The following is a 25,425-nucleotide window of genomic DNA, read 5'->3' as shown; positions in this document are numbered from 1 at the left end:
ATTCTGGAGTTAACTATCACTTTAATAACAAAACTGTGCCTCTGCATTGGATGGCACTTTATAAAACATGGCTAGGCAGAGTGAGTAGGAGGGTACACTGTTCAAAATACAGAAGCATTCCCTTTTTTCCCTCCCAGTCTCTCTTCCACTCCCTCTCTGAATAGATCAAATGTTGCCGATATTACGGCGCCAGTCCCCCCCCCCCTCCCCGTGCTGCAGACAGGCTTTAACTGACAGGTCAGAGGTCATGGAAACAATGTTGCCCTGATGGAGAGTGCCAGAGGGGTGGGCCTATATGATTTGATAGATTTTATTATAGGGTCATGGATTTTCAGGATGCCCAGCTCACCTGGGCTTATAAGACACTATTTGCTGTAGCAAAATAAAATAATAATCACTATAAATGCACACACACACACACACACACACACACACACACACACACACACACACACACACACACACACACACACACACACACACATATAGATATATAAAATAAACATACATGTATACGGCAGTGAAAAACAATTGAGGAAACAAACCAAAAAAAATTAAAGTTCCCAACTTACATGTGAGCTCAAGTGGCCCATGGGGAGGTGCCAAACCCACAGGGACAAAAACAACCCCCACTAATCACACCATCCTCCTCGCTTTCTCTCTTTCTACCCTCTTGACCTCTTCCTTCTTCACATGGGGTTGCAAAGAGCCCTCCATCTTTTGACTTGGGTCACGTGTAGAAGAGCAATCAGTCTGTTACATATTTTGAACTTAATTTTTTAAGCAGGAGGCTCCCGGCCTCCGCACTCCTTCTTATAGCAACCGCATAGATTGGCCATGACATTCCTTCCAATTTCTACCTGTCAGGTTCAGAGGAGTGCATTTCATTTGGTCAAGACAGTTGACTCACAGAGTTACGGTGTCACGGCTCATGTTGGAAAGCTCTGTTGAGTTTGCTCTTTAACCACCACAACCATATTTATGGGGACACCTGTCCACTTAATCAAAACGCTGCAGCGGCCCCTCTCACGATCATTCTGTTCTTCTTCTTCTTCTTTTGTCTCCTGCCTCCCTCTCATCAAATCAGGATGTGCTGTTCATTGAGCGGTAGCAGCATTTCACACTCTCTCTCCACCAACGGGACCGCCAATCCAACAGAGGCAATTCCTCATGATTTATGAGATTTATAAAATGCCTCCCAGGAGTATTATGCTATTCCATGCCAAATTACTCATGCTGAGTGATATGTTAACCTGGTGAACACACAACAAAGGCTTCTGGAGAAATGACAAAGAACAATGCTCTGTCACTGTAAAATCAACAAAATGTTGAAATCTGTCCTCATAAAAGAACACACTGATAGAGCGCATATTGAAACAAATCAATATCGGTTTTAGTGTTTAAACAGGATTAAATATCTGTCAACATAAACCAAGCAAACCCATACACATAGCCGACTAGCATTTAGGCAAAACAAACCCCTTAGACTAAAAGACACAGTATTGAACCCAAAGGCAGTTAGCAGTCAGCTTTCTGATGAGTGTTCTCCTTAGCGAGTCCCTTATCCTTCATGAAGAATAATGGCCTGTTGAGTCTTCCATGTACAGTACCTCCAAACTATAGTGCAGAGCATAACAGAGCTTGTGTACTCTATCCTGATTCATGCCATTCACTGTTCGGTGTTTTTTGTCCCCGACTTGCAGGAATCCTTATCGAGCAGACATTGCTGATGTGGCTGATATTGTGTAGTATGAAATCCGGCACTACATGTCAGGGAAATAATTACCTTCAGGGTCATTCGTTAAACTTTCCCTTCCCTCTAAAGAACTTTATACTTCAAAGTGAAGGGCATAAAAATAGGGCCAGCTGTCGGCTGGACTTGTTCAGATGGTGAGTAATACCCGCCGAAGCCTGGCCTATATTGAATGAGATGGCTTTGGGGGCAACAATTCCCTGCAGGCCTCCCCTGCATTATTCAACTTTTCTGGACCCGTGCCTCGACCGTGAGTGAGTTAGCTGCAGCAATTGAATTATTGCTCCCGCCAATTTGTACACAGCTTATTGAATGGCTGTTGCAGCCACGCAGCACTGCTTGCCGAACAGTGTTCCTGGGGCCAGCTGAACACACACAATGGCTGGCCAGTGGCCCTCCGCACCATTCTTCACCGTGGACCAACGTGGAAGCATATGTGATATTTACATAAATGGACCAAAGCTCACTATAATAGGATGTGATAACGTAATTATAAAGATGTAGAACACAACAATCCCCCCACTCTTTCCCTGGCACAGGCTGTGATATTGACGCAAACTGTTACTACGCAGGAAGACCGCGCCGTAAACATTCACTTGTTCTGAGACCGCTGCGAAGACGACACCCAGTGTACAAAAGGCATGTACTCTGTGTACATTCTTGCATATGCTGTTATACTACAGCTTCTGCACACCTACACATGTCAAAAGGCAAATCAACACGCTCACACTAGCATATAGTTAGTACATCCGGTACACGCGCGAATCAAAATCTGATCCCTAGAAAAGGTCAATCAGCTCACCGTGGCCACATTCACAATCAAGAGAAAAACATTTCTCTTCTAAAAACAAAAATGGACTTTGCGCACTTGATTTAAAACCAATGTTGTACATCTTGACCCTCTTTTCAAAGGTCTTGTGATGTAAGCAACGATCCTATTTAGCTCGCTAGAGGCCTCCGACTGGCGTAAATATTTGTTCCTTACACTACCAGTGAATCATGACATTTATAAAAAGGCCTTTTCATGTGCGAGGCTCCTGCACGCTCAACGTAGGCTGAGAACGACGAGCAGACCACAATCTAGCCTCCTTATCAGCAACCAAAGTATACATGAAAGAGACACAAACCCTTGCAATAGACATCTGCACATACTGGCAATGCCTTCCTGTAATCCTCAGCTATGCCGGGCCTCCTGTAAGAGAGAGGGAGCTGGAAGGTGTTCTAAGAGGAAGATGGATGGGGGGGATAAAGGGAGATTACAACCATACGAAGAGGATAGAGAAAAGGCCTCTGCTATGCTGGAGGAGAGGGTTAGAAATCACTTGACATGACCGGAGTCTTGATCCTGCAATCGATCTGTCATTACAAGAGCAAAAGGAGACAGCGGCTGAAAAACAAAAGACAACTGTCCAAGTAGAATTCAAAATGTTGCCATGGGACGATTCCAGAAATAGCGGCGAGGACTCACTTGCAGGAGAGCTGATTGATACCATGTATAAAGTAACAGTCGCCGCCGTTCACGCAGTAATCCTTCTCGGTGTCGTTGCATCTTCTGGCGTGGCCCGAGCCTGGCGATAGTGTGGTGGTTACTGTCGAGGAAGAAAGAGCGACATGTTAGCAACACAGACATAAGAGTACTATAGGCAGTTAGAGCTCCGTTACTGGAGTAGAGTACAATGTATATTCTGTCATCTAAATAATACTTGAAACTAAGACGGCTCCATTCGCGGGACATAGGTAGAAGAGTAAAAACAGTACGGAACATGCTACAATATACACTAGCAGTCAAAGGTTTTTTCAAGGGTTTCTCTTTACTTTGACTATTTTCTACATTGTAGAATAATATTGAAGACATCAAAACTATGAAATAACACATATGGAATCATGAGGTAACCAAAAAAAAAAAAGAAGTGTTAAACAAATAAAATAAAATTTAACATTTTAGATTCTTCAAAATAGCCACCCTTTGCCTTGATGACAGCTTTGCACACTCTTGGCATTCTCTCAACCAGCTTCACGAGGAATGCTTTTCCAACAGTCTTGAAAGAGTTCCCACATATGCTGAGCACTTGTTGGCTGCTTTTCCTTTACTCTGGGGTCCAACTCATCCCAAACCATCTCAATTGGGTTGAGGTCGGGTGATTGTGGAGGCCAGGTCATCTGATGCAGCACTCCATCACTCTCATTCTTGGTCAAATAGCCCATACACAGCCTGGAGGTCTGTTTTGGGTCATTGTCCTGTTGAAAAACAAATGATAGTGGGACTAAGCGCAAACCAGATGGGATGGCGTATTGCTGCAGAATGCTGTGGTAGCCATGCTGGTTAAGTATGCAATGAATTATAAATAAATCACAGACAATGTCACCAGCAAAGCACCCCCACACAGTCACACCTCCTCCTCTATGCTTCACTGTGGGAACCACAGATGCAGAGATCATATGTTCACATACTCTGTGTATCACAAAAACAGTGGTTGGAACCAAAAATCTCAAATTTGGACTCACAGATTTCCACCGGTCTAAATGTCCATTGTGTTTCTTGCGCCAAGCAAGTCTCTTCTTATTATTGGTATCCTTTAGTAGTGGTTTCTTTGCAGCAATTCGACCATGATGGCCTGATTCTAGCAGTCTCCTCTGAACAGTTGATGTTGAGATGTGTCTGTTACTTAAACTCTGTGAAGCATTTATTTGGGCTGTAATCTGAGGTGCAGTTAACTCTAATGAACTTGTCCTCTGCAGCAGAGGTAACTCTGGGACTTCCTTTCCTAGGGCTGTCCTCATGAGAGCCAGTTTCATAATAGTTTTTGCAACTGCACTTGAAGAAACGTTCAAAGTTCTTGACATTTTCCAGAATGACTGACCTTCATGTCTTAAAGTAATGGACTGTTGTTTCGCTTTGCTTATTTGAGCTGTTCTTGCCATAATATGGACTTGGTCTTCTACCAAATATGGCTATCTTCTGTATACCACCCCTAACTTGACGCAACACAACTGATTGTCTCAAACACATTAGGAAGGAAAGAAATTCCACAAATGTACTTTTAACAAAGCACACCTGTTTGAATTGAAATGCATTCCAGGTGACTACCTCATGAACCTGGTTGAGAGAATGCCAAGAGCGTGTAAAGCCGTCATCAAGGAGAAGGGTGGCTACTTTGAAGAATCTCAAATATAAAATACATTTGGATTTGTTTAACCCTTTTTTGGTTACTGCATGATTCTATACGTGTTATTTCATAGTTTTGATGTCTTCACTATTATTCTACAATGTAGAAAATAGTAAAAAAATAAAATTCAAATAAAAACTTGAATGAGTAGGTGTCCAAACTTTTGACTGGTACTGTATACTTGTACTGTATAAAGACAGGTGCAGGAACTTTCCACTCCAGATGGCGTGGTCAACCAGTTGCTCTTTTGTGAGTGATTTTATACACAATACAAGACATAAACACTGACTTCTCATTCAATCACTCATCCTCCACATAAAACGGTCACATCTTTCCTTCCAAGAATTGCATTGTGTCTCTTAGTAGTGTTGACACGGACTCAAGACGCTCTATGTGCAAAGATAAATATTTCCCCCTGAAGAGCGTAGGAGTCCCTGTTTATCCCTTGATTCAGATCTTTGGAATGAAATGGCCTAAATGTCATGCCGACTAATCCTCCACTGTTATGTAAATAGTGCTAAGAGGTTTTGGGATGAGGCCTGAGGAGTGGCAGGACTGGGCAAGGAGAAGAGGGAGAAGAGGGAGGACTCCTCTGTCAAACGTTGGGATGTAGCCTCTGTACACGGGCTAGACTTCAACCCGCACCTTGCTGGGGTGTGACAACATGTTTGTGTTTGCCAAACTGGAGATTGATTGACAAATGCATACTTGTGAATGTGTAGCCTACTTCCGTACATACAGTATTGTTATGATATGGGGGGGAAAGGTTAGTGTTGAGACATAGACAAACATAACGTCTAGGTTACACGTCCACACTCCATTCCCCCAGGGGGGAGCAGCAACCTTGTCTGGGTGCTGAGCCTGGTTGATAAGCACATCAGGTGATCGTCAGTCAGCGTCCCAGCTGGCACGTCGTGAGGCTGCTGGTTTTGTTTAGGTTTGTTTTTGAGTTTTTAGTTGGGGCATGCCTTTTGTCATTTTTCCTTTTTGTACATATTCATGTTTCATCCCCATCTGAACCAATAAGAATCCACTTGGACTGGCCGACCAAGAGGTTTAAGCTCGGTAAGCCTTTAACTCGGTAAGTTGCTGTCTCCTGGGCATATATGTGCATCCAACCCCTAGACAAAGCGAGTGCAACAATATCCGTAGGCTAGTAACGGGTTTCGTAAAACAGTGCATTGGTATACTTGCAATACTAACTCAATTCACTTATCAAAATACCTACCCAAATTCAATTCCTGCGTGCAGTGTAATTTGATACGTAGTAAATTCAGTTGGTGCTGTGGTGGCCATGGTGAAAACAATATTACACAACACACACACACGCACCAGACACACATGCATGCACGAACGAACGCACACACACAAAACAATGCTGCGTCACCTTTCGTCACGGTGTTGTCCACACATTCATTCCAGCTATTGATTTCAATTATCACTATTGGCATACATAGAGGGATACATAGGTAGAGGATGAGAACGGGACAGAGAGAAAGACATTGCTGCTAACCTGACCTGTGATCAGCATGTGATGAACAAGGGCGTTGCACATCTGTGGTCAACTAAACATCCATTTGAACTTAGCCCTGAATACGCTGCACATGTTCTGTTGGATAGCACATGTAACCTATTCTAAAGCAAAATACATATATTTGCAGGAACTGTTTTTAATAAATTGGGGGGGGGGGGGGGGGGGGGGGGAATCCGCCAACTCAACAGGAATGCTTTTTCTCTGAAAGTGCACAAAGCTTTGCAAATACGTTCTCCGAAAGTGCACAAAGCTTTGCAGAAACCTGTTGCAGCAAATCATACAATAACAGATTGTGCGAAGGACAAATTATACCTGTAGCCAGATCCCCCCCCCCCCCGGCCCCTCAACTCTCCAGTTAACTCACTCACTATCCATTGCATGACATGGCAGGGAAGCGGAAGAAAACATACAAGAACAAAAGCACTGTACACTTTGCTAATAATAGTGTTCTCACAGCTCCCTCAATTCATACATGGAGAGGCGCCCGTTGGCCCAGGTCCAGCTGTAGCAGAGCGTGTATAGTGCTGTCTGTCAGAGGAGCGGAGTTGCTCCCACCGTGCCAGGAAGGAGAGAGTTTACAGGACCCAGGCTCTACTACTTGTTTATCTGTGAGGGGAACTAATGACGTGGGTTAACCACTGCATATTAAACTTAATTGTCGCAAGTGGGCGAAAGCACTTGTCTCTTTAAAGACAGCTTCGTTTTAAAATCACTCTCTCACACGCTCCCTCGTCTGTTTTATCAAATGATCCTCTTATTTCCTTGTTGACTTAAAAGGCCCAGTGCAGTCAAAAGCTTAATTTGTCCTGTGTTTTATATATATTTCCACACTATGAGTTTGGAATAATACTGTGAGATTGTGAAAATGATGTTGATGCCCGTTTAGTGTAAGAGCTGTTGGAAAAGGCTGCCAGAAATTTCAGCCTGTTTGGCTACGTGGGTTTAAGTTAAAAAAGACCAATAACAAAGAGTTTGCCCTCCTTTCTGATAGTTTTCAGGTTACACATCCCTCCAATTAGGCGCCTCTCTCAGACAGTCGTAGCAAAATTGAGAAATTGCATTTAGCTAAGAAGCCTTTTATTATTTTACCATTTTCATTGAAAACAAATCACAGTAAGGTACTTTAACTGTTATCCAGAAATTAATTGATATTGACATAAAAATGGCTGAATTAGACCTTAGACCTTAAACTCTTCTGAGAGAGGATCTGAAATGTGTAATCGTGATTTACGAGAAAACATTTATTCGGACAAATAGCTAGCTGTTTTGTATAGTTACACAAACTGTGCTGTTCAGGGAAGTGACTATAATGAACCAGACAGTGTGTGCATTTTGCACCATACTGTGTTTGTGGAATAAATTCAGCGTCTGACTGAGTTAGTGTAGAACACCAAATATGTCCTTGCCTACCTGTGATGATCAATGTAGACAGTTGAGTAATACTTCCACACTGTTAACGTCATCCTGTCATTCAGAAGCACTCCATTCTTCATTACTAACCCGTCTATAGACGACTAAATACCAATGGGATTTTTTATTAGTCGCAATGTTGGGTTATTGGATTGTAGGTGATTTAAGTGCCTTTGATAATCGGTGAAGGAAGAGAGCTCATTTCACAAAGCATGGAAAAAAAGTATTCCTTTTCAGGTCTTGACATAGAATTTCAAGTAGATTTAAGTCAAAACTGTAACTTGGCCACTCAGGAATATTCAATGTCTTCTTTGTAAGCAACTCCAGTTGAGATTTGGCCTTGTGTTTTAGGTTATTGTCCTGCTGAAATGCATCTCCCAGTGTCTGGTGGAAAGCAGACTGAACCAGGTTTATCTCAATGATTTTGCCTGTGCTTAGCTCTATTCCGTTTATTTTTATCCTACAAATCTCCCTAGTCCTTGCCGATAACAAGCATACCCATAACTTGAAAATATGAAGAGTGGTGCTAAGTGATGTGTTGTGTTGGATTTGCCTCAAACATAACACTTTATATTCAGGGCATGAAGTTAATTTCTTTGCAATTTTTTATTTGTAGTTTTACTTTAGTGCTTTGTTGCAAACAGGATAAATGTTTTTGGAATACTTTTTATTCTGAGAAGGCGTCCTTTTCACTTTGTCATTTAAATTAGTATTGTGGAGTAACTACAATGTTGTTGATCCATCCTCAGAGTTTAATAGCTGTGATAGGAGAAAACTAAAGTGTTTTAAAGCCACCATTGGCCCCATGGTGAAATCCCTAAGCGGTTTCCTTCCTGTACGGCAACTAAGTTATGCATCTTTGTAGTGACTGGGTGGATTGATACACCATTCATGCTCAAAGGGATATTCAATGTCGGTTATTTTTTGTTTACATCCACCAATAGCTGCCCTTCTTTGTGAAGCATTGGAAAACCTCCCAGGTCTTTGTGGTCGAAAATGTGTTTGAAATTCACTACTCGATTGAGGGACCTTACAGATAATTGTATGTGTGGGATACAGAGATTAGGTAGTCCTTCAAAAATCATATTAAAACACTATCATTGTGCACAGAGTGAGTCCATGCAACTTATTATGTGACTTGTTAAGCACATTTTTACTCCTGAACATATTTAGGCTTGACATAACAATGGGGTTGAGTACTTATTGATTCAAGACATTTCAGCTTTTCATTTGTTATTAATAAAAAAACATAATTCCACTTTAACATTATAGGGTATTGTGTGTAGGCCAGTGACCCCCCCCCAAAAAATCTAAAATTGTATATATTTTAAATTCAGGCTGTAACACAACATGTGGAAAAAGTCAAGGGGTGTGAATACTTTCTGAAGGCCCTGTATTGTTTATACAGCATATCAACATGTCTGACAATATCATCATTTTGTGGATTTTCAATCCATTGATCTTGCAATTCAGCTATTCAATACAACCATTCAGTAGCTTCAGGGAAAAGGAACCGGAATCAATACTGAATCTGGGTGTTATTTTAGAAAAATGTTCAAGGTGCCTTTAGGTCTCTGAAACGTCTGATGGTTATAGCTCAGTAACAGTATGGTGAGGCTGAGGCCAGGTCTATTCCTGTTCTGACCGCTACAGACAACCTGCCACTCCTGACTGGTGCAGGGTTGAATATTGTACCAACACACTATCCATACAACCAGAATTCTGACACGTTTTCCTGAGCTTGTCGACTGTACTGTGAATACCTGCTGAGGCAGCATGGTATTCACAGCCGACTGTCTGAGAGGGAATGTTGAGCTAAGACAGCTCAGTGTACAGAGAAAACCAACTGCTTCTCATGCATCTAAATAAAGTAGCATTCTCTTCAATGCCAACTGATGATCAAGACAGGGAGAAAGTGGACAACACTATTTTCCTACAAAACACAAAGGAAATGGGAGAAAAAAAAAAGATTCTCATTACCTAAGGAAGTTTGGATTGTAAGATCTCTCCACTCTCTCTCTTTGCCTCTTGCGTGCTGTCGTCTTTATAGCAGAAGACACTGACAGTGCTTTTATGTGCATTTATCCCCAGGAGACAGTCCAGGAATGGGGCTGCTATAAATGGGTGACAGATGAGACGCTTCATCCTGATCACAGCGTCTAGTGCAGGGGTATTCAACTCTTACCCTACGAGGTCCGGAGCCTGCTGTTTTCTGTTTCTACCTGATCATTAATTGCACGCACCTGATGTCCCAGGTCTAAATCAGTCCCTGATTAGAGGGGAACAATAAACACATGCAGTGGAACTGGCTTCCAGGTCCAGAGTTGAGTTTGAGGGGTCTAGGAGATAGAAATAGGGAGCGTTCCCTCTCTGTACAGCATGCCCATATTGTTGGGTCAGTATCTCCTGTCTCACAGAACCGTGGCTGGGTCAGAATGGTGTCCACTGGCCTTGGAGCCCGTAGAGCCTGTGGCAGTTAACCAATCAGGGAGCAACTGCATTCTCATGTGCCTGGTTTCTCCTGTTTTGTAGCCATGTGGCTGAGTAAGTCAACCCCATGACCACGTTAGTTCTCCCTTCAGCACAGGAACATCCTGGTCCTGATCCTCCAACTCCAAGTGAAGGTCAGTTCCCCTGTCGAAGACTGGGTTCGATGATGTGCTCTCATTCCCGTAGGGTTAGGTCAGTTTACCTGGTCTATTAACCTCAGGTTTCTTCTTCCCCAGTCTTGTGCCGACTGGATTTTCCACGGTGTTAGCTCGAGCCTAGTGGTTTGGCCAACAGGCTTCACCCCGGAGTTTGATTAATCCTGAATGGCCAGAGAACTGAAAATAAAAAGACTGGGGGTGCAAGAGGGGCCATCTGGAAACCTTCATAAACATGTCTGTCTTTCCGCGCTCTCTACAGGCTTCTAAAGAAAGGCCGTAAAAATGAAAGGCCCTGTTCCGCTGTGTTTTTTCTCCTCTTCTTCTTCTCTCTTCCGGAGGCTAGCCCTGTTCGGCACCTCTCAACAATTGGGAGTGATTACAGTATATTCAGCACATCAACAGAGTCCTCATCACTAGGGCCACACAGAGTCAGTGGAGGAATCTGAATTTTACCAACCCAGAAATTGTCTTGTGTAAAAAAAAAAAAAAATCAAAAAGATACTGTTTGGAAAGGATGCAAATACTGCTGCAAAGCAAGAATCAATACTAAGATGCAGACAATAACTGTAATTAAATATTCTCAGCAGCAGATTCCGTAAGGCTCTGGTCATTACTCTTCTCCGTGAATAGCATGAAGTAATCCAGTTCTGTTTCGGGCAAGAGAGCTATTAAAGATGGAATAAGCAGCTAAGAACAAACATGTTTCTAGCTCTGAACACAGCATAGCGAGACAACCAAAAACCTTAAAACACTGGGGAAAGACTCGAGATGTCTAGTTTAGGTGGGACCCAGGTCCGATTATATAAGTCACCACTAGTCATCATAGCCTACATCTTAACTTGAATGAACAAAGTCCAGGTCGTGGGAAAGAACATGGTTGGTAAGAGAAAAGGTCCAAAAGTGCAAGCCCCAAGCGTCAACTGACAAATGTATCTCCAAAAACCCTGACATATTTTACAGCTAGTCAAGTCTATATACCAGCAGCAGAGTAGAAAGCCCTACATAAACCCCCTCCTCAGTCCTGGCTGGGAATTTCAGACATGTCTCTTGTTACAGCTGGGACTGGGATCTCTTATCACTTTGCTAGGGGTCAATTTATACTGCATGCATTCTTCCTGCATCGGTGTGGTTTCCATTATCTGTAACATCCCTGTTTTCTTTCCCCAGAGAGATTCGAGCAGTCTCTCCATTTCAGTCCTCAATGTGCATGGGTACATATATTATGGGAAGATAAATGAATACATAATATGGTAGCTGCTGATAACAAAAAATAAAAAAAGTAGTTCACAACATTTTGGTAGCAATGGTTCTCTTACACCACAGGGCACCCCGGTTTCACATCTCAATGATAATATGACTGGTTGCCAGTTTGGTGCTCGTCTGACGCGTGTTGAGAGTGCGTGTGTTTGTGTATGTGGGTAAGGTCGAGGGGCAGGAGATGAGCTGCATCTTCTTTGTCTCAAGGCAGCGGTTCTAAAAAAGTGTTTCACTGTTGTACTCTGTTGGAATAGCTGAGCTGCGAAGCTCAGCAGGAGCTTTTGACAAATCCAAAAAAAACTTACGCAAACACGGCGAACACAAAATAGTGCGCTAACCAACCACCGCCCTCCCCCCCCCCCCCCACCTCCCACACACACACACACAAACAAGGCCAGTATCTATCGTGTGGGTCTTCGTACATTTCACAAGTTGAACCAAGTTCAATGAGACTGCTCCACCATCAACAGCCTGAGGGGAACTCGATCATTGTCTAGGCAAAAGGCCAGAACAGAACATTATCTCTACCAAGAATTTGAGAGACACATAAACAGAACATTACTAATGATAATTCACTAAAAGCCTGTTTCAAGAGGAAAGTGACCATCATTATTTCAAGGGCCATCCAGCTGGATAGAGAGAGGCGGAGTGCTTGAAATGTACAAAATGGAGTCCGTTCTGAACTTTATCCTAATCTCCCCTCTCATCATGTTTTCATTTATATTCTTGCCTCTTATTGCCCTTTCTCAACAGCATAGCTGATATGCCTGGTCTTGCCTGCCACAGTCATCTCTGCATTAAGGGGAAATCAAAGAGCGCCACAGCATGCGATTGCACAACAGCCAGTCATGTAAACAAGCAAAGTGAACATACTGAGGAGGAGGAGGGGCTGGGTGCTGGCACTGTCAGGCAGCAGGGCAGGTTGGGTGTGCAGCAGAATGGGTATAGTCAGGCCAGGTGTTGGCTGGAGCAAAGGGCCTGCAGCGGAGAGGGATGGTCCCCAGAGTGTCCTACTTTCAGGAGGACCCAGGGGCCCCGTTTGCGGTCCCCCCTGCCGTCCCTGCTCTGTTTGGTGTAGCTGTAGTGTATGACAGTGGATAACTCTCCTCTTCCTCACCCTCCTCAGATCCAGGCCACCGGGGGTTTTGGAGCATGTGAATGTGGAACCCTGAGCTAGCACCCGGTGCAGCAGCAGGAGACAGGCACCCAGGCCCAGGATGAGAAGGAGGAGGGTGGGAAGAAGCAAGAGGAGGACCCTTCCGGCCCCGGAGCCCAGCCGGGTGCCCAGCCGGGGATTACCACACAACGCAGGGCAACCCAACCTGGTGCCACCCTCAGCCCCCTCCTCACCAACAGACAGCAGCACAGGGATTGGATACACACAGAGATCCATCCCATTGCCTGTTCAATGCACTGTCCCTTCCCACAGCAGCTTGCCCTGGTAACAGTGGTAGAGCAGCAAGGCTTTGCAACCCTGAACCAGATTCAAAATACTCCCATCTCTTTGTTAGATCCACTGGAGTCCCCATGAGAAAGTATCCCCTTCGTGCTTCATGCGCAAGGAAGCATGTCCGCTCTGGATCACACCTCGCCCATGCCTCAGCCCTCCGTCCCTCCCAAATACATGCACTGCCCACGCACTCTGGCGGCCATGAAATTGGACATCAGAGCACTGCTGCGTGGTAGCAGATGGTGCTGGTCCACTCCATGGCCAGAGGACAAACTAACAGTGGAGGGAGTCACTGAGCACAGAGAGGCCAAAGCAACCTGACCCAGCCCAGGAGCACCATGACAACTCCACCTCCTACTCCAGCCCCAACCAGATCCCAGCAGACCAAACACCAGGGGCCTCAGTTATCAACTATGAGTACATTTCATATTAAATTCTGGCGTACGTGGAGATTATAGGATTTGCAACATATACATTTTCATTGATAAAATCAGAGACATATTATATTTGTGCGGTCTTGAAAGAGCTTCAACCCCAGATGGAAAACACCCTCCATCACCTTTTATGGTAACAAAAACACCCTCCATCACCTTTTATGGCAACCATACATTTGTTGTGTGGTTTTAACTGGGCCATGATAGTTCCTAAAAGAAAGCGCAATGGCAAATTTGATCACATTTCTGTAGAGATGTGGGCAGAACGCTGCAGTGGCTTTTCCAAACTAAAAATGCTAGCCACCGAGCTAGTGCCAAACACTGGCCGAGCATTCTGCAAGGGCCATTGTTCTTTTGAACAGTTTAAAAGTAAATGCTACTGCCCACACTTTTTGAACTGTTGTTCAATATGTTGTTCATCAATACATGACTGTGTTTTTTACCCCTTTTTTCTCCCCAATTTCGATCTTGTCTCATCGCTGCAACTGCCCAACGGGCTCGGGAGAGGCGAAGGCGGAGTCATGCATCCTCCGAAACATGACCCGCCTAGCCGCTCTCCTTAACACCCGCCAGTAACCCGGGAGCCAGCCGCACCACTGTGTCGGAGGAAACACCGTTCAACCGTCTAACTTTCGAGCATGCTTTGCTATTGAACGAGCGATTGATAAATGGTAGCCACCTAGTCGAAGAGTAAACTAAACATATTAGATGACATGCTGCTATGGCAAATCCATCGGTGTTATCATTAGGCCTGTTTGAACGTTTTTATTAGCCATTATTATAAGTCCTGTCCATTAAACACATCCCATTTCCCCCAAACAAACAATAAGCCTATTTGCTTGCAACACAGTTGACCAACCTTCTAGAAGTTATGCACATGCATGGTTTGAGAATCGTGAGATGATACGCACACTTTCATCAAGTTCAAAATTGATAAATACCAACCTTTGTGGGAAAACTCCAAGGTTTAGTATATATTTTTTTCCGCACGCAACTTGATAAATGAGGCCCCAGCCCTCCTAACCCGGGCTCCAGACCAAGCAACAGTCCTCCTAACCCGTGCTCCAGCCCCAGTCCTCCTAACCTCAGCCCCAGCCCTCCTAACCCGGGCTCCAGACCAAGCAACAGTCCTCCTAACCCGTGCTCCAGCCCCAGTCCTCCTAACCTCAGCCCCAGCCCTCCTAACCCGGGCTCCAGACCAAGCAACAGTCCTCCTAACCCGTGCTCCAGCCCCAGTCCTAACCTCAGCCCCAGCCCTCCTAACCCGGGCTCCAGACCAAGCAACAGTCCTAACCCGTGCTCCAGCCCCAGTCCTCCTAACCTCAGCCCCAGTCCTCCTAACCTCAGCCCTAACCTCAGCCCTAACCTCAGCCCTAACCTCAGCCCTAACCTCAGCCCTAACCTCAGCCCTAACCTCAGCCCTAACCTCAGCCCTAACCTCAGCCCTAACCTCAGCCCTAACCTCAGCCCTAACCTGGGCTCCAGCCCCAGCCCTAACTTGGGCTCCAGCCCCAGCCCTAACCTGGGCTCCAGCCCCAATCTGGGCTCCAGTCCACCTAACCTGGGCTCCAGCCCCAGCACTAACCTGGGCTCCAGTCCACCTAACCTGGGCTCCAGCCCCAGCACTAACCTGGGCTCCAGCCCCAGCTCTAGTCCTAACCCCCAGCTCCAGTCCCAGCTCTAGTCCTAACCCCCAGCTCCAGTCCCAGCTCTAGTCCTAACCCCAGCTCCAGTCCTCCTAACCTGGGCTCCAGCCCCAGCACTAACCTGGGCTCCAGTCCACCTAACCTTGGCTCCAGCCCCGGCTCTAGTCCTAACCTCCGCTCCAGCACCAGCCCCAGTCACACTCAAGGGGCCACGGTCACACAGCCCTGCAACTCAAACCCATTGGTGTCCACTGACCAGCAGCATAACATAGTGTAGCTCCCATCAGTGCTTCCCTCTCTCTGCAGATATAGAAAACAAGACCCGGGAAAGAATCATCCACTCCGCCCCAGCAGACTTAATGAAATGATGAATCCTTTCACCAGCAACAAGAGACAGAGGCATGAGGAAACAAAGGTGGGGGTAGGGGGACAGCTGTGGCAGGCAAACTACAAAAAGGCAACAGTCCTGAGCGTTAGGCAGTGGAATGGTAAATATCTGTTCCTCGTGACCAGAGACACCTTTGCCCACCATAGTGCAACACGCCTTGAACACACTGGGCCTGATCAGAGTAGCAAGAAGTCACACAGGCCTCTCAATGGCCAACTCTCTGGGAATGTCACCACACACACACGGAAATCTATAAAACCACCAAACCAGTGGTCGAAACAACAAAGCAGTCAACTTTTTGTTAGGTTGCGTTTAAGTGAAGTGGATCCATTTGTGGTGATTGAGGGCCCCTGTCAGGGTGTTCTCCAGTGGACTGTAAATACAGGGGGCTTGGCATGAATCTCCCTGAGTGAGGGCCTGCTCTACTCTGACATGGCCACCGCCGCTCGCCCACACCAATCAATGCCTATCGATTGGCTTACAGGTACTTCACATTCAGCCACGGTTGCAGCGAACATCCCAAAAAGATTTGGAGCGTCATTTGAGCCCAGTTAATCTGGTCGTTTGTGATGTCACGGGGAGTGAGGTGTCTGTTTTTTACAACCCAGAAAAAGGAGGGAGAGAAAGGGGCGGTTTATCTCGTTTAAACATTCTAATGTTTCCTGTAGCCTATATTAGAATGACATGTCAGGACGTTTAGTACAGGGAAAGAAAGAGAATGATAATATACAAGAGAGAGAGAGAGAGAGACAGAAAAGGCTAAATGTGTTAAAAATAGTACTAACTAGATGTTGCTAGAGCAGTCATGGCGAAACACCATCAGCGGCCAGTTTACCCCGTTCACGAAAATGGTTTGCTCCTACAGACAGTGAGTCACGTGGCAGTGGCTTGCTATAAAAAGCAGGCAGACCGGCATTGAGGCATTCAGTTACTATTCGGTTGAATGTAAGAATGGGCAAAACGAGTGACCTAAGCAACTTTGAGCATGGTATGATCGGTGCCAGGCGCACCGGTTCCAGTATCTCAGAAACGGACGGTCTCCTGGGCTTTTCATGTACAACAGTGTCTAGGGTTTACCGACAATGGTGGGGCAAACAGAAAACATCCAGTCAACGGCAGTCTTGTGGCTGAAAACAGCTTTTTGATGAGAGAGGTCAAAGGAGAATGGCAAGAATCGTGCAAACTAACAGGCGGGCCACAAACACAGAGCGGCACAGTACAACAGTTGTGCGCAAACAGCATCTCGGGAACGCACAACTCGTCGATCCTTGTCACGGACGCGCTACTGCAGCAGACGACCACACCAGGTTCCACTCCAATCAGCTAAAAACAAGAAGACACGCCAGTGGGCACGCCATCACCAACACTGGACAATTGAGGAGTGGAAAAACATTGCCTAGTCTAACGAATCACAGTTGTCTTTGCGTCATGCTGATGGCAGAGTCAGGATTTGATTGAGTCCATGGCCCCATCCTGCCTGGTGTCAAAGGTACGGTACAGGCTGGTGGCGGTGGTGTAACGGTGTGGGGACTGTTTTCCTGTTAAGTCCCTTAATAACAATTGAGCAACGTTTGAACGCCACACCTTGTAGAATCTTGTAGAATCGATGCTGTTCTGGAAGCAAAGGTGGGTCCGATCCGGTACTCTATAGATGGGTGTACCTAATAAACTGAATCTATATGGTTTTGTACGAGAGGGGCAGATGTTTGACTAAAACATTTACATGGGTGGGGGGAGTGTGTGTGTGTGTGTGTGTGTGTGTGTGTGTGTGTGTGTGTGTGTGTGTGTGTGTGTGTGTGTGTGTGTGTGTGTGTAAACTGCTGTTGGTAGACCCCAGCATGACTGAGGAGGTTGGAACAAAAATCCGCCGCCCAGCTGCGTTTTCCATCAACACATTCCTGGGAGCTCACACGCTCTCCCTTTCTCTCTGTGGGGCTGTGTAGAACCACCCCTAGGGAAGCGATCCTTAGCCCGCGGACGCACGAGCGCCTCGCAAACGCTCATCACAACAGGGCAGCCTGCAGGAGATGCACAGGGGGCTTCTCTCCCTCTCTATGAGCTTCCCTTGCCATGTGGAGCACTGCAACCAGCAGCGTCTACCACCACTGTCCTGTACCAGGAGTCACATGCACCGGTCCTGTACCAGGAGTCACATGCACCGGCCCTGTACCAGGAGTCACATGCACCGGCCCTGTACCAGGAGTCACATGCACCGGCCCTGTACCAGGAGTCACATGCACCGGCCCTGTACCAGGAGTCACATGCACCGGCCCTGTACCAGGAGTCACATGCACCGGCCCTGTACCAGGAGTCACATGCACCGGTCCTGTACCAGGAGTCACATGCACCGGTCCTGTACCAGGAGTCACATGCACCGGTCCTGTACCAGGAGTCACATGCACCGGCCCTGTACCAGGAGTCACATGCACCGGTCCTGTACCAGGAGTCACATGCACCGGTCCTGTACCAGGAGTCACATGCACCGGTCCTGTACCAGGAGTCACATGCACCGGTCCTGTACCAGGAGTCACATGCACCGGTGCACCACTGCAGTGGTCTGTGACACGTTTAAAACATGAACGTACACCTCACCTGAAAGCCAGTAAAGTATTCAGATAAGGCCTTATCAATGACATTAAAACAGAAGGGAAATATGTACTGCATATGGACATCCCACTGTATAACTGCACAGACTCAGACTGCAGACAAAAAAGCAAGTCCTGCTTAAACTGCATACCAGAATAGTGATGGACTAACTAAATCATTAAAACCAGCCACCCACTCTGCCATCTGTGCAGGAGAACTATAATTGCCACTTTGTCCAGGTACAATGTGGTTTTTTTTACTGGTGAAACACAGCGACGTTGGTCAAAATCTCCATAGAAGAGCAGCTAGTGCCACCGTACATCACCTTCACCCTCTTTTTAAATATGCACGAGAAGAGCAAGTTCACCGGCGGCGTAGTTTTAGCAGATAAACACAGCAGTTGTTCTACCCCCCCCCCACCAACACCAGATTTTGTGAAACATGTTCTGCAGCTCTTCCTATTGGATAAATGGCACTAGCATGGCGTGGCATGGTCACATTGAAAATGCTGCTTTGTACAGCACTGACGAAGGCATCAGGCTGAAACATGTGCCTTTGTGTTTGACTTGTAGCGCCCCCTGTGACCGTTCGTATTCTCCCTAGCACGGATTCAATAGGCAGATTCTTTTTGCATCTCTGCCTCATTGGGGTTATTATTCCTTTTCATGGTACGAGTACCTTTTGAACCCTATACATTTATTCTCCGACACACCGACCACCTTTCTTTTACGCCTGAGCGCAAACCCTCATTTAAAAAAATATATAACATTTTCATTTCACCTTTATTTAAGCAGGTAGGCCAGTTGAGAACAAGTTCTCATTTACAACTGCGACCTGGCCAAGATAAAGCAAAGCAGTGCGACAAAAAAAACACAGAGTTACACATGGGATAAACAAACGTACAGTCAATAACACAATAGAAAATATGTATGCAGTGTGTGCAAATGAACTAAGATTAGGGAGGTAAGGCAATAAATAGGCCTTAGTGGCGAAGTAATTACAATTTAGCAATTGACACTGGAGTGATAGATGTGCAGATGAGGATTTGCAAGTAGAAATACTGGTGTGCAAAAGAGCAGAAAAATAAATAAATATGGGGATGAGGTAGGTAGTTGGATGGGCTATATACAGCTGCAGCGATCGGTAAGCTGCTCTGACAGTCGATGCTTGAAGTTAGTGAGGGAGATATAAGTCGCCAACTTCAGTGATTTTTGCAATTCGTTCCAGTCATTGGCAGCAGAGAACTGGAAGAAAAGGCGGCCAAAGGAGGTGTTGGCTTTGGGGATGACCAGTGAGATATACCTGCTGGAGCGCATGCTACGGGTGGGTGTTGCTATGGTGACCACTGAGCTGAGATAAGGTGGAGCTTTACCTAGCAAAGACTTAAATGACCTGGAGCCAGTGGGTTTGGTGACAAATATGTAGCGAGGACCAGCCAACGAGCGCATACAGGTCGTAATGGTGGGTAGTATATGGGGCTTTGGTGACAAAACGGATGGCACTGATAGACTGCATCCAATTTATTGAGTAGGGTATTGGAGGCTATTTTGTAAATGACATCGCCGAAGTCAAGGATCGGTAGGATAGTCAGTTTTACGAGGGTATGTTTGGCAGCATGAGCGAAAGAAGCTTTGTTGCGAAATAGAAAGCTGATTCTAGATTTAATTTTGGATTGGAGATACTTAATATGAGTCTGGAAGGAGAGTTTACAGTCTAGCCAGACACCTAGGTATTTATAGTTGTTCACATATTCTAAGTCAGAACCGTCCAGAGTAGTGATGCTAGGCGGGCGGGTGCGGGCAGCGATCGGTTGAAGAGCATGCATTTAGTTTTACTAGCGTTTAAGAGCAGTTGGAGGCCACGGAAGGAGTGTTGTATGGCATTGAAGCTCGTTTGGCGGTTTGTTAACAGTGTCCAAAAAAGGGCCAGATGTATACAGAATGGTGTCGTCTGCATAGAGGTGGATCAAAGAATCACCTGCAGCAAGAGCGACATCATTGATATATACAGAGAAAAGAGTCAGCCCGAGAATTTAACCCTGTGGCACCCCCATAGAGACTGCCAGAGGTCTGGACAACAGGCCCTCCGATTTGACACCCTGAACTCTATCTGAGAAGTAGTTAGTGAACCAGGCGAGGCAGTCATTAGAGAAACCAAGGCTGTCGAGCCTGCCTATAAGAATATGGTGATTGACAGAGTCGAAAGCCTTGGCCAGGTCGATGAAGACGGCTGCACAGTACTGTTTTTTATCGATGGTGGTTTATCATCGATACTGGCTTTCTATATTGGTAATATCAAACAGCTGGTTTTTTAGTATAAATAAAAACCATTTATTGTCTAGGGCATATATTTAAGCAATAAGGTCTGAGGGTGTGTGGTATATGGGCAATATACCACGGCGAAGGGCTGTTCTTATGTACGACGCAATGCAGAGTGCCTGGATACAGCCCTTAGCCGTGGAATGTTGGCAATACACCACAAACCCCTGAGGTGCATTATTGCTATTATAAACTGGTTACCAATGTAATTAGAGCAGTAAAAAATAAAATGGTTTTGTCATACCCGCGGTATACGGTCTGATAAACCATGGCCTTCAGCCAATCAGCATTCAGGGCTCGATCCACCCAGTTTATAAAAAGGAATAGGGAATAGGTCTATTAATGCTTTACTTTATAAAACATTGCTCCACGAGAACTACAGGGCTCTACAATATTATGCCTGTAAATCTCACTAACTCTATTCCCCATCTCTCATGTCTTGTTAAGTCATGAATCCAGATTGCTCAAGTGGTTAGTGATGTTTAGTGCTCTCCAGTTTTTTCCCTTGTAAAAAGTGAAACTCAATTTAGCTGGTTTGCTTCACTGAAGTGGCCGCTCCACCATATTTCAGGCTACTCCCAGGCTGCCCTTTCCTTGACCTGTGACCTTACAGCCTCGGACCACATGCACACACACAGACTTCAGACGGACCACCATGCTCAGGGCCCTCCCCAGCGGCTGACCCCAGACAGGGAGGGAAGCCATGGGCTGGCACAGGGGAGCAGTCCGGGGCTGGATGGTGGAGGAGGGAGGGCAGAGTGTGTTGTGTTGGGGCTGGTTTTCTCCAACAGAGCAGACTGTTCAGAGGCAGCCATGTGCTCTATTGGATCCCTCTGGGGGAGAGGAATGATGGCTCTCTAGAGCTAGGTGCTGTTTGTCTTCATTACCCATAAGCCTTACATCTCAGGGTCTCACACACGCGCCCGGGGGGGATCCAATGGCGAGCGCAAACACACACTTCCCGTCCCCCTCTGTGTTTACCCTAGCCTTGTTCAACCTCTATGGGACAGCAAAACCGGAGTGACGGCCAACATTACTAATGATCTCAATTACCACAGGCAATTATCTGCAAAAGCTGGTGTGCGTGACGTGTGTGAGTGTTTGGACTGGAGTGAGGTGATACACGGCGGGGGAGGGTTCAGAAAGATGTGTACCATGATGCCGCTAGTGCAAAGGTGAGAAAATGAGACTGGGTGTCACTATCCCAGCGCCTAACTAGCTATGTGCAGTGGAAACAACATGTTATTGGCTGCCTCTGTGGACAAAGCCGGCAAACTCGGACTGCATTCTAAAATGGGCGTGAAACTCTGCAAAGCAGCTGGGGTCTACTCCTAATCTCTCTCCCTTTACTCTCTCTCCCCCTTTACTCCCTCTCGGTCTCTCCCCCTTTACTCACTTTCGCTCGGTCTCCATCTACCTTGCTTTTATCGCTCTCTCTCGGTCTCTAGCAGGCACACATACGCAGGTAATACCGCGGCTACACACTGCTACAGCAACACACTGCAGCAGGTAGGCAGGCATACACCACAGTAGCCATTCACCACTGCAGCCATTTCTCTTATGACCTTAGGATGAAACGCAACCGAGGCAGTGACTGGGATGAATCCTACTTCCCTCTGTTCACATGAACAAGAAAGCATGTTGTACCCGATAAAGGTTTCCTTTGAAACATTCCTTCCTACCCACCTGTCAAAAGACAAGCCAAGGAGCACAAAAAACTATAATAGGTCTAGATCTTAGCACATACATTCAGTTCAAGGCCTTCTTCTTTCATTCACATAGACATTCAAGTTTTTTGCCACCTTTGTTCGCGTCAAGCTTCCTGCCACATTGTTGGCTAAACACAGCAAGGCAGGTTTACCTCCGTATTCACCATATTTGCTGCCATTTGTTTATTGATGTCGTCTGGGTGAGCCCCTCCCTCAGCCTGTGGGCATATTACCCTGATGACCCTGTCTTGCCTCCCCCCTAGAGCACGGCGGAACTAGGCGTTCAGTTGGAACAGAATGAGACTTGTCTGTGAGACAGCTAGTATTTATACAGAGTGCGAGAGACACACAGCCTTCCTCTTAGCAGCCAATCACTCGTCCTGGCACAACACAAGGAAGACCGCGATGCCGCTGTTGGGAAGAACTAGGAGAAGAGATTCAAGGAAGTTCAACCGCTGATAGACAGACGGCCACACACACACACAAAAGAGATTGTTGTGTCACACTTATCAAAGGGAACCAACATTCTTATGCGGGGACATAGACTTCTGAAACTTTGCCAGAACGTGAGAACTCAGCTACATGGATGAATCAAGAACAACAGAAACCACATCGACAAAATCCAACACGCCATCTCATTGCTAATCTATGTTCCAGCCAAACACTCAGCAGCATGCCAGTATTCCCCCTACTCTGACAGACAGTTAGGCCATGCCTCAGTACTCACTGCTTTGGACATGAACAGTGCTGGTGGAGTTGGAGTTCCCCAGAAGGTTCTCTGCCACACACGTGTAATTCCCAGAATCCTCCAGCTTGGCTCTGCTGATCTGGACCCTGGAGTTCTTCCTGTGGCAGAGGGGACACAAACAGCTTAGTCGGGGGAACCAAAATGACATGGAAACATAACCCGTGGCTGGGGACGGAGATGTAGAAAGACAACACAGCAGGGCTAGAGGCGCCTAGCCTAGCAACAGGAACGGGGCGTCTCCGTACAAGCCAGATTTGAGTGGGATAGAAGCCAGTTAGATGCAGTTACTTTCAGCAGGGTAGAATCTGACAGTTATCAAGTGTGTTATAAAAGGGATCCTTGGTTTTATGATACCTGCTCCCTGTACCAGAAATAAGCACTCACACACCCTCAAAGTGAAGTGATTGTTAAAATACATAGCCGAGAGAAGCTATGGACACAGGAGTAATGTAGGCTATAGGAACGTAAAGATTTGCGATATGGAACACGGTGCGTGGAATCTAGGGCCCCGGCCTATTCATCAACCCAGTAACTAACTTTGATTTTAAAAAGCCCCCCTAGTCTTGAAAACAATTCTATGCCGCAAAGTATACTTTCTGTTATTTCACTAATTAATGAATTTGCTCATAACCCCCTGGCATAGCACATTATCATCTCATAAATAAATGTTGAAGTCTCTACGTTGATGTTTCACTTTCTAAAATGCTTTTCATCCTTTGGGTCAGCTGGTAAAAGCATTAGGAGAAAACTACTGAAGGAGAAATGACTGCCACGCCGCGACTTGTGACATGTGTCTGTTTTGTTAATGGTACCACATGCTAAATGTGTTAGGAGCTTCAAGGGATTGTAGATGTACTTACTGGCTGGACTTTATTTTGACCTCTCTGCTTTTCTTGAGCTCACTGCCATCTTTGAACCATTTGTAGGTAGGGCTGGGGTTCCCTGTAGCCTCACATTTGACCATGAGCCTGCTTCCCTCGTCCACCATCAGTGGGTTCCTCGTTCGCTTTAACTTTGGGGCAATAGCTAGAAAAGAGACAGAGGAAAAATAGTTAAAAGTATACATTTTGCTACCGATTGGTGTTCACTTATTGGAATGAGTTTAAGACGCGAGACAGAAATACAGAGACACAGAAAGACAAAAACAAACATGTCAGGTCACCAAGTGCTCAGCCATCCATCAACACTCTCGTATGGCCATATGAGGTCACCAGAGCCACTGCCAGCTAAGCCTCTCTCATACAGTTAGACAAAGTCGGGTATCGCTGTCAAACAGGGTACATTTGACATCGTCTTCAATCAAAAGAGGAGCTCGTTTCAAGTATTCACAACGAAACCAAACACAAAAAAAGAGCTATTTGGAATGATATGCTCCAACGAACACAACAATAAATATCAGGACAGAGATGAACTGTTCCCAGCAGGGTCTCAGAATTTCACAATCGCTCTCAGAAAAAAAAAAATGCAAGAACTAGTAACCGCTGCTAAGGCCTCTACGACCATTAAACCATGATCTATTTCTTTCCCTCATCTATATTTTGACATTTTTGTCCATAGAAATAGTATAGTAACATAAATAGTATTACCAAAGATGTAGCTAGATGTGCACTCATGGAGGATTTGCCACCAACGTTGTTAAATGAACTACTATACACGATGGGCATAAAGTGTAACACTTTCACACACATGTTTGTGAACTATCTTTTATCAGGACAGAATGACCATTTTACTACCAATTATAACAGCCAAGTACTTATCTTTTTGTCCATCTCGGTGTAGACAGAAGTAGTTCTGTTAGCTACCGTCTATCACTGGGATGACCTCTGTTCTCCACTGAGCCACAGTAAGGAACTTTGATTTAAAAGGCTAGGGGGTAACGAAGCCGAGTTAGCTGATGAACGCACAACACATGTCCATCAAATGTCCAGGGTTAAACCATAGATCACATTGTCACGGCTTGTCATTTAGTGACCAGAGACTATTACAGGTGTGCAGCAGGACCGATGCTTGGAGGGTTAGTTAGCTAGCGGCATTTCCATCTAAAAAAAAGGACCAGTTAAAATAGGGTGTCAAATGAAAGCTGAGAGTTGATATTTAAAATTTAAAAAAGGCATATATACACATTTGAAGCTTTTTCCATCATAACATTTTTAAATAAGCAAAGGCTTTGATTTCTGGTCAAACAGATGGAAAAGGGTCTTAGACAACACCTACCAGAAAAAGTCTTACAAAATAAAGACCCCTGCCAACTAATATCAACACATATTCATTTTATGAATAATGTAATGTTATGTAATGTTATATAATGTAATGTTATGAGTAATGTTTTTCCCTTCTATAAGTTTTAGAAACATTGCCTCGTGCCTTCAAATTCCGT

General features: G+C 45.6%; 1 protein-coding gene across 1 annotated transcript in view; it reads right to left on the bottom strand.

The window, feature by feature from the left end:
* LOC120057313 (pro-neuregulin-2, membrane-bound isoform-like) overlaps positions 1–25,425 on the bottom strand; it is a 58,409-nt gene that overhangs the window by 16,247 nt on the left and 16,737 nt on the right. Inside the window, exons 2-4 of the mRNA XM_039005888.1 lie at positions 23,909–24,074; positions 23,028–23,146; positions 3,222–3,342 (exon numbers count right to left, since the gene is read on the bottom strand). Of these exons, the coding sequence (XP_038861816.1) occupies positions 3,222–3,342; positions 23,028–23,146; positions 23,909–24,074 (406 nt within the window). The remainder of the gene's footprint in view (positions 1–3,221; positions 3,343–23,027; positions 23,147–23,908; positions 24,075–25,425) is intronic.

Source organism: Salvelinus namaycush, chromosome 12 (assembly GCF_016432855.1).
Source record: "Salvelinus namaycush isolate Seneca chromosome 12, SaNama_1.0, whole genome shotgun sequence".
Taxonomy (NCBI): domain Eukaryota; kingdom Metazoa; phylum Chordata; class Actinopteri; order Salmoniformes; family Salmonidae; genus Salvelinus; species Salvelinus namaycush.
This window is presented reverse-complemented; position numbering and strand designations above follow the sequence as displayed.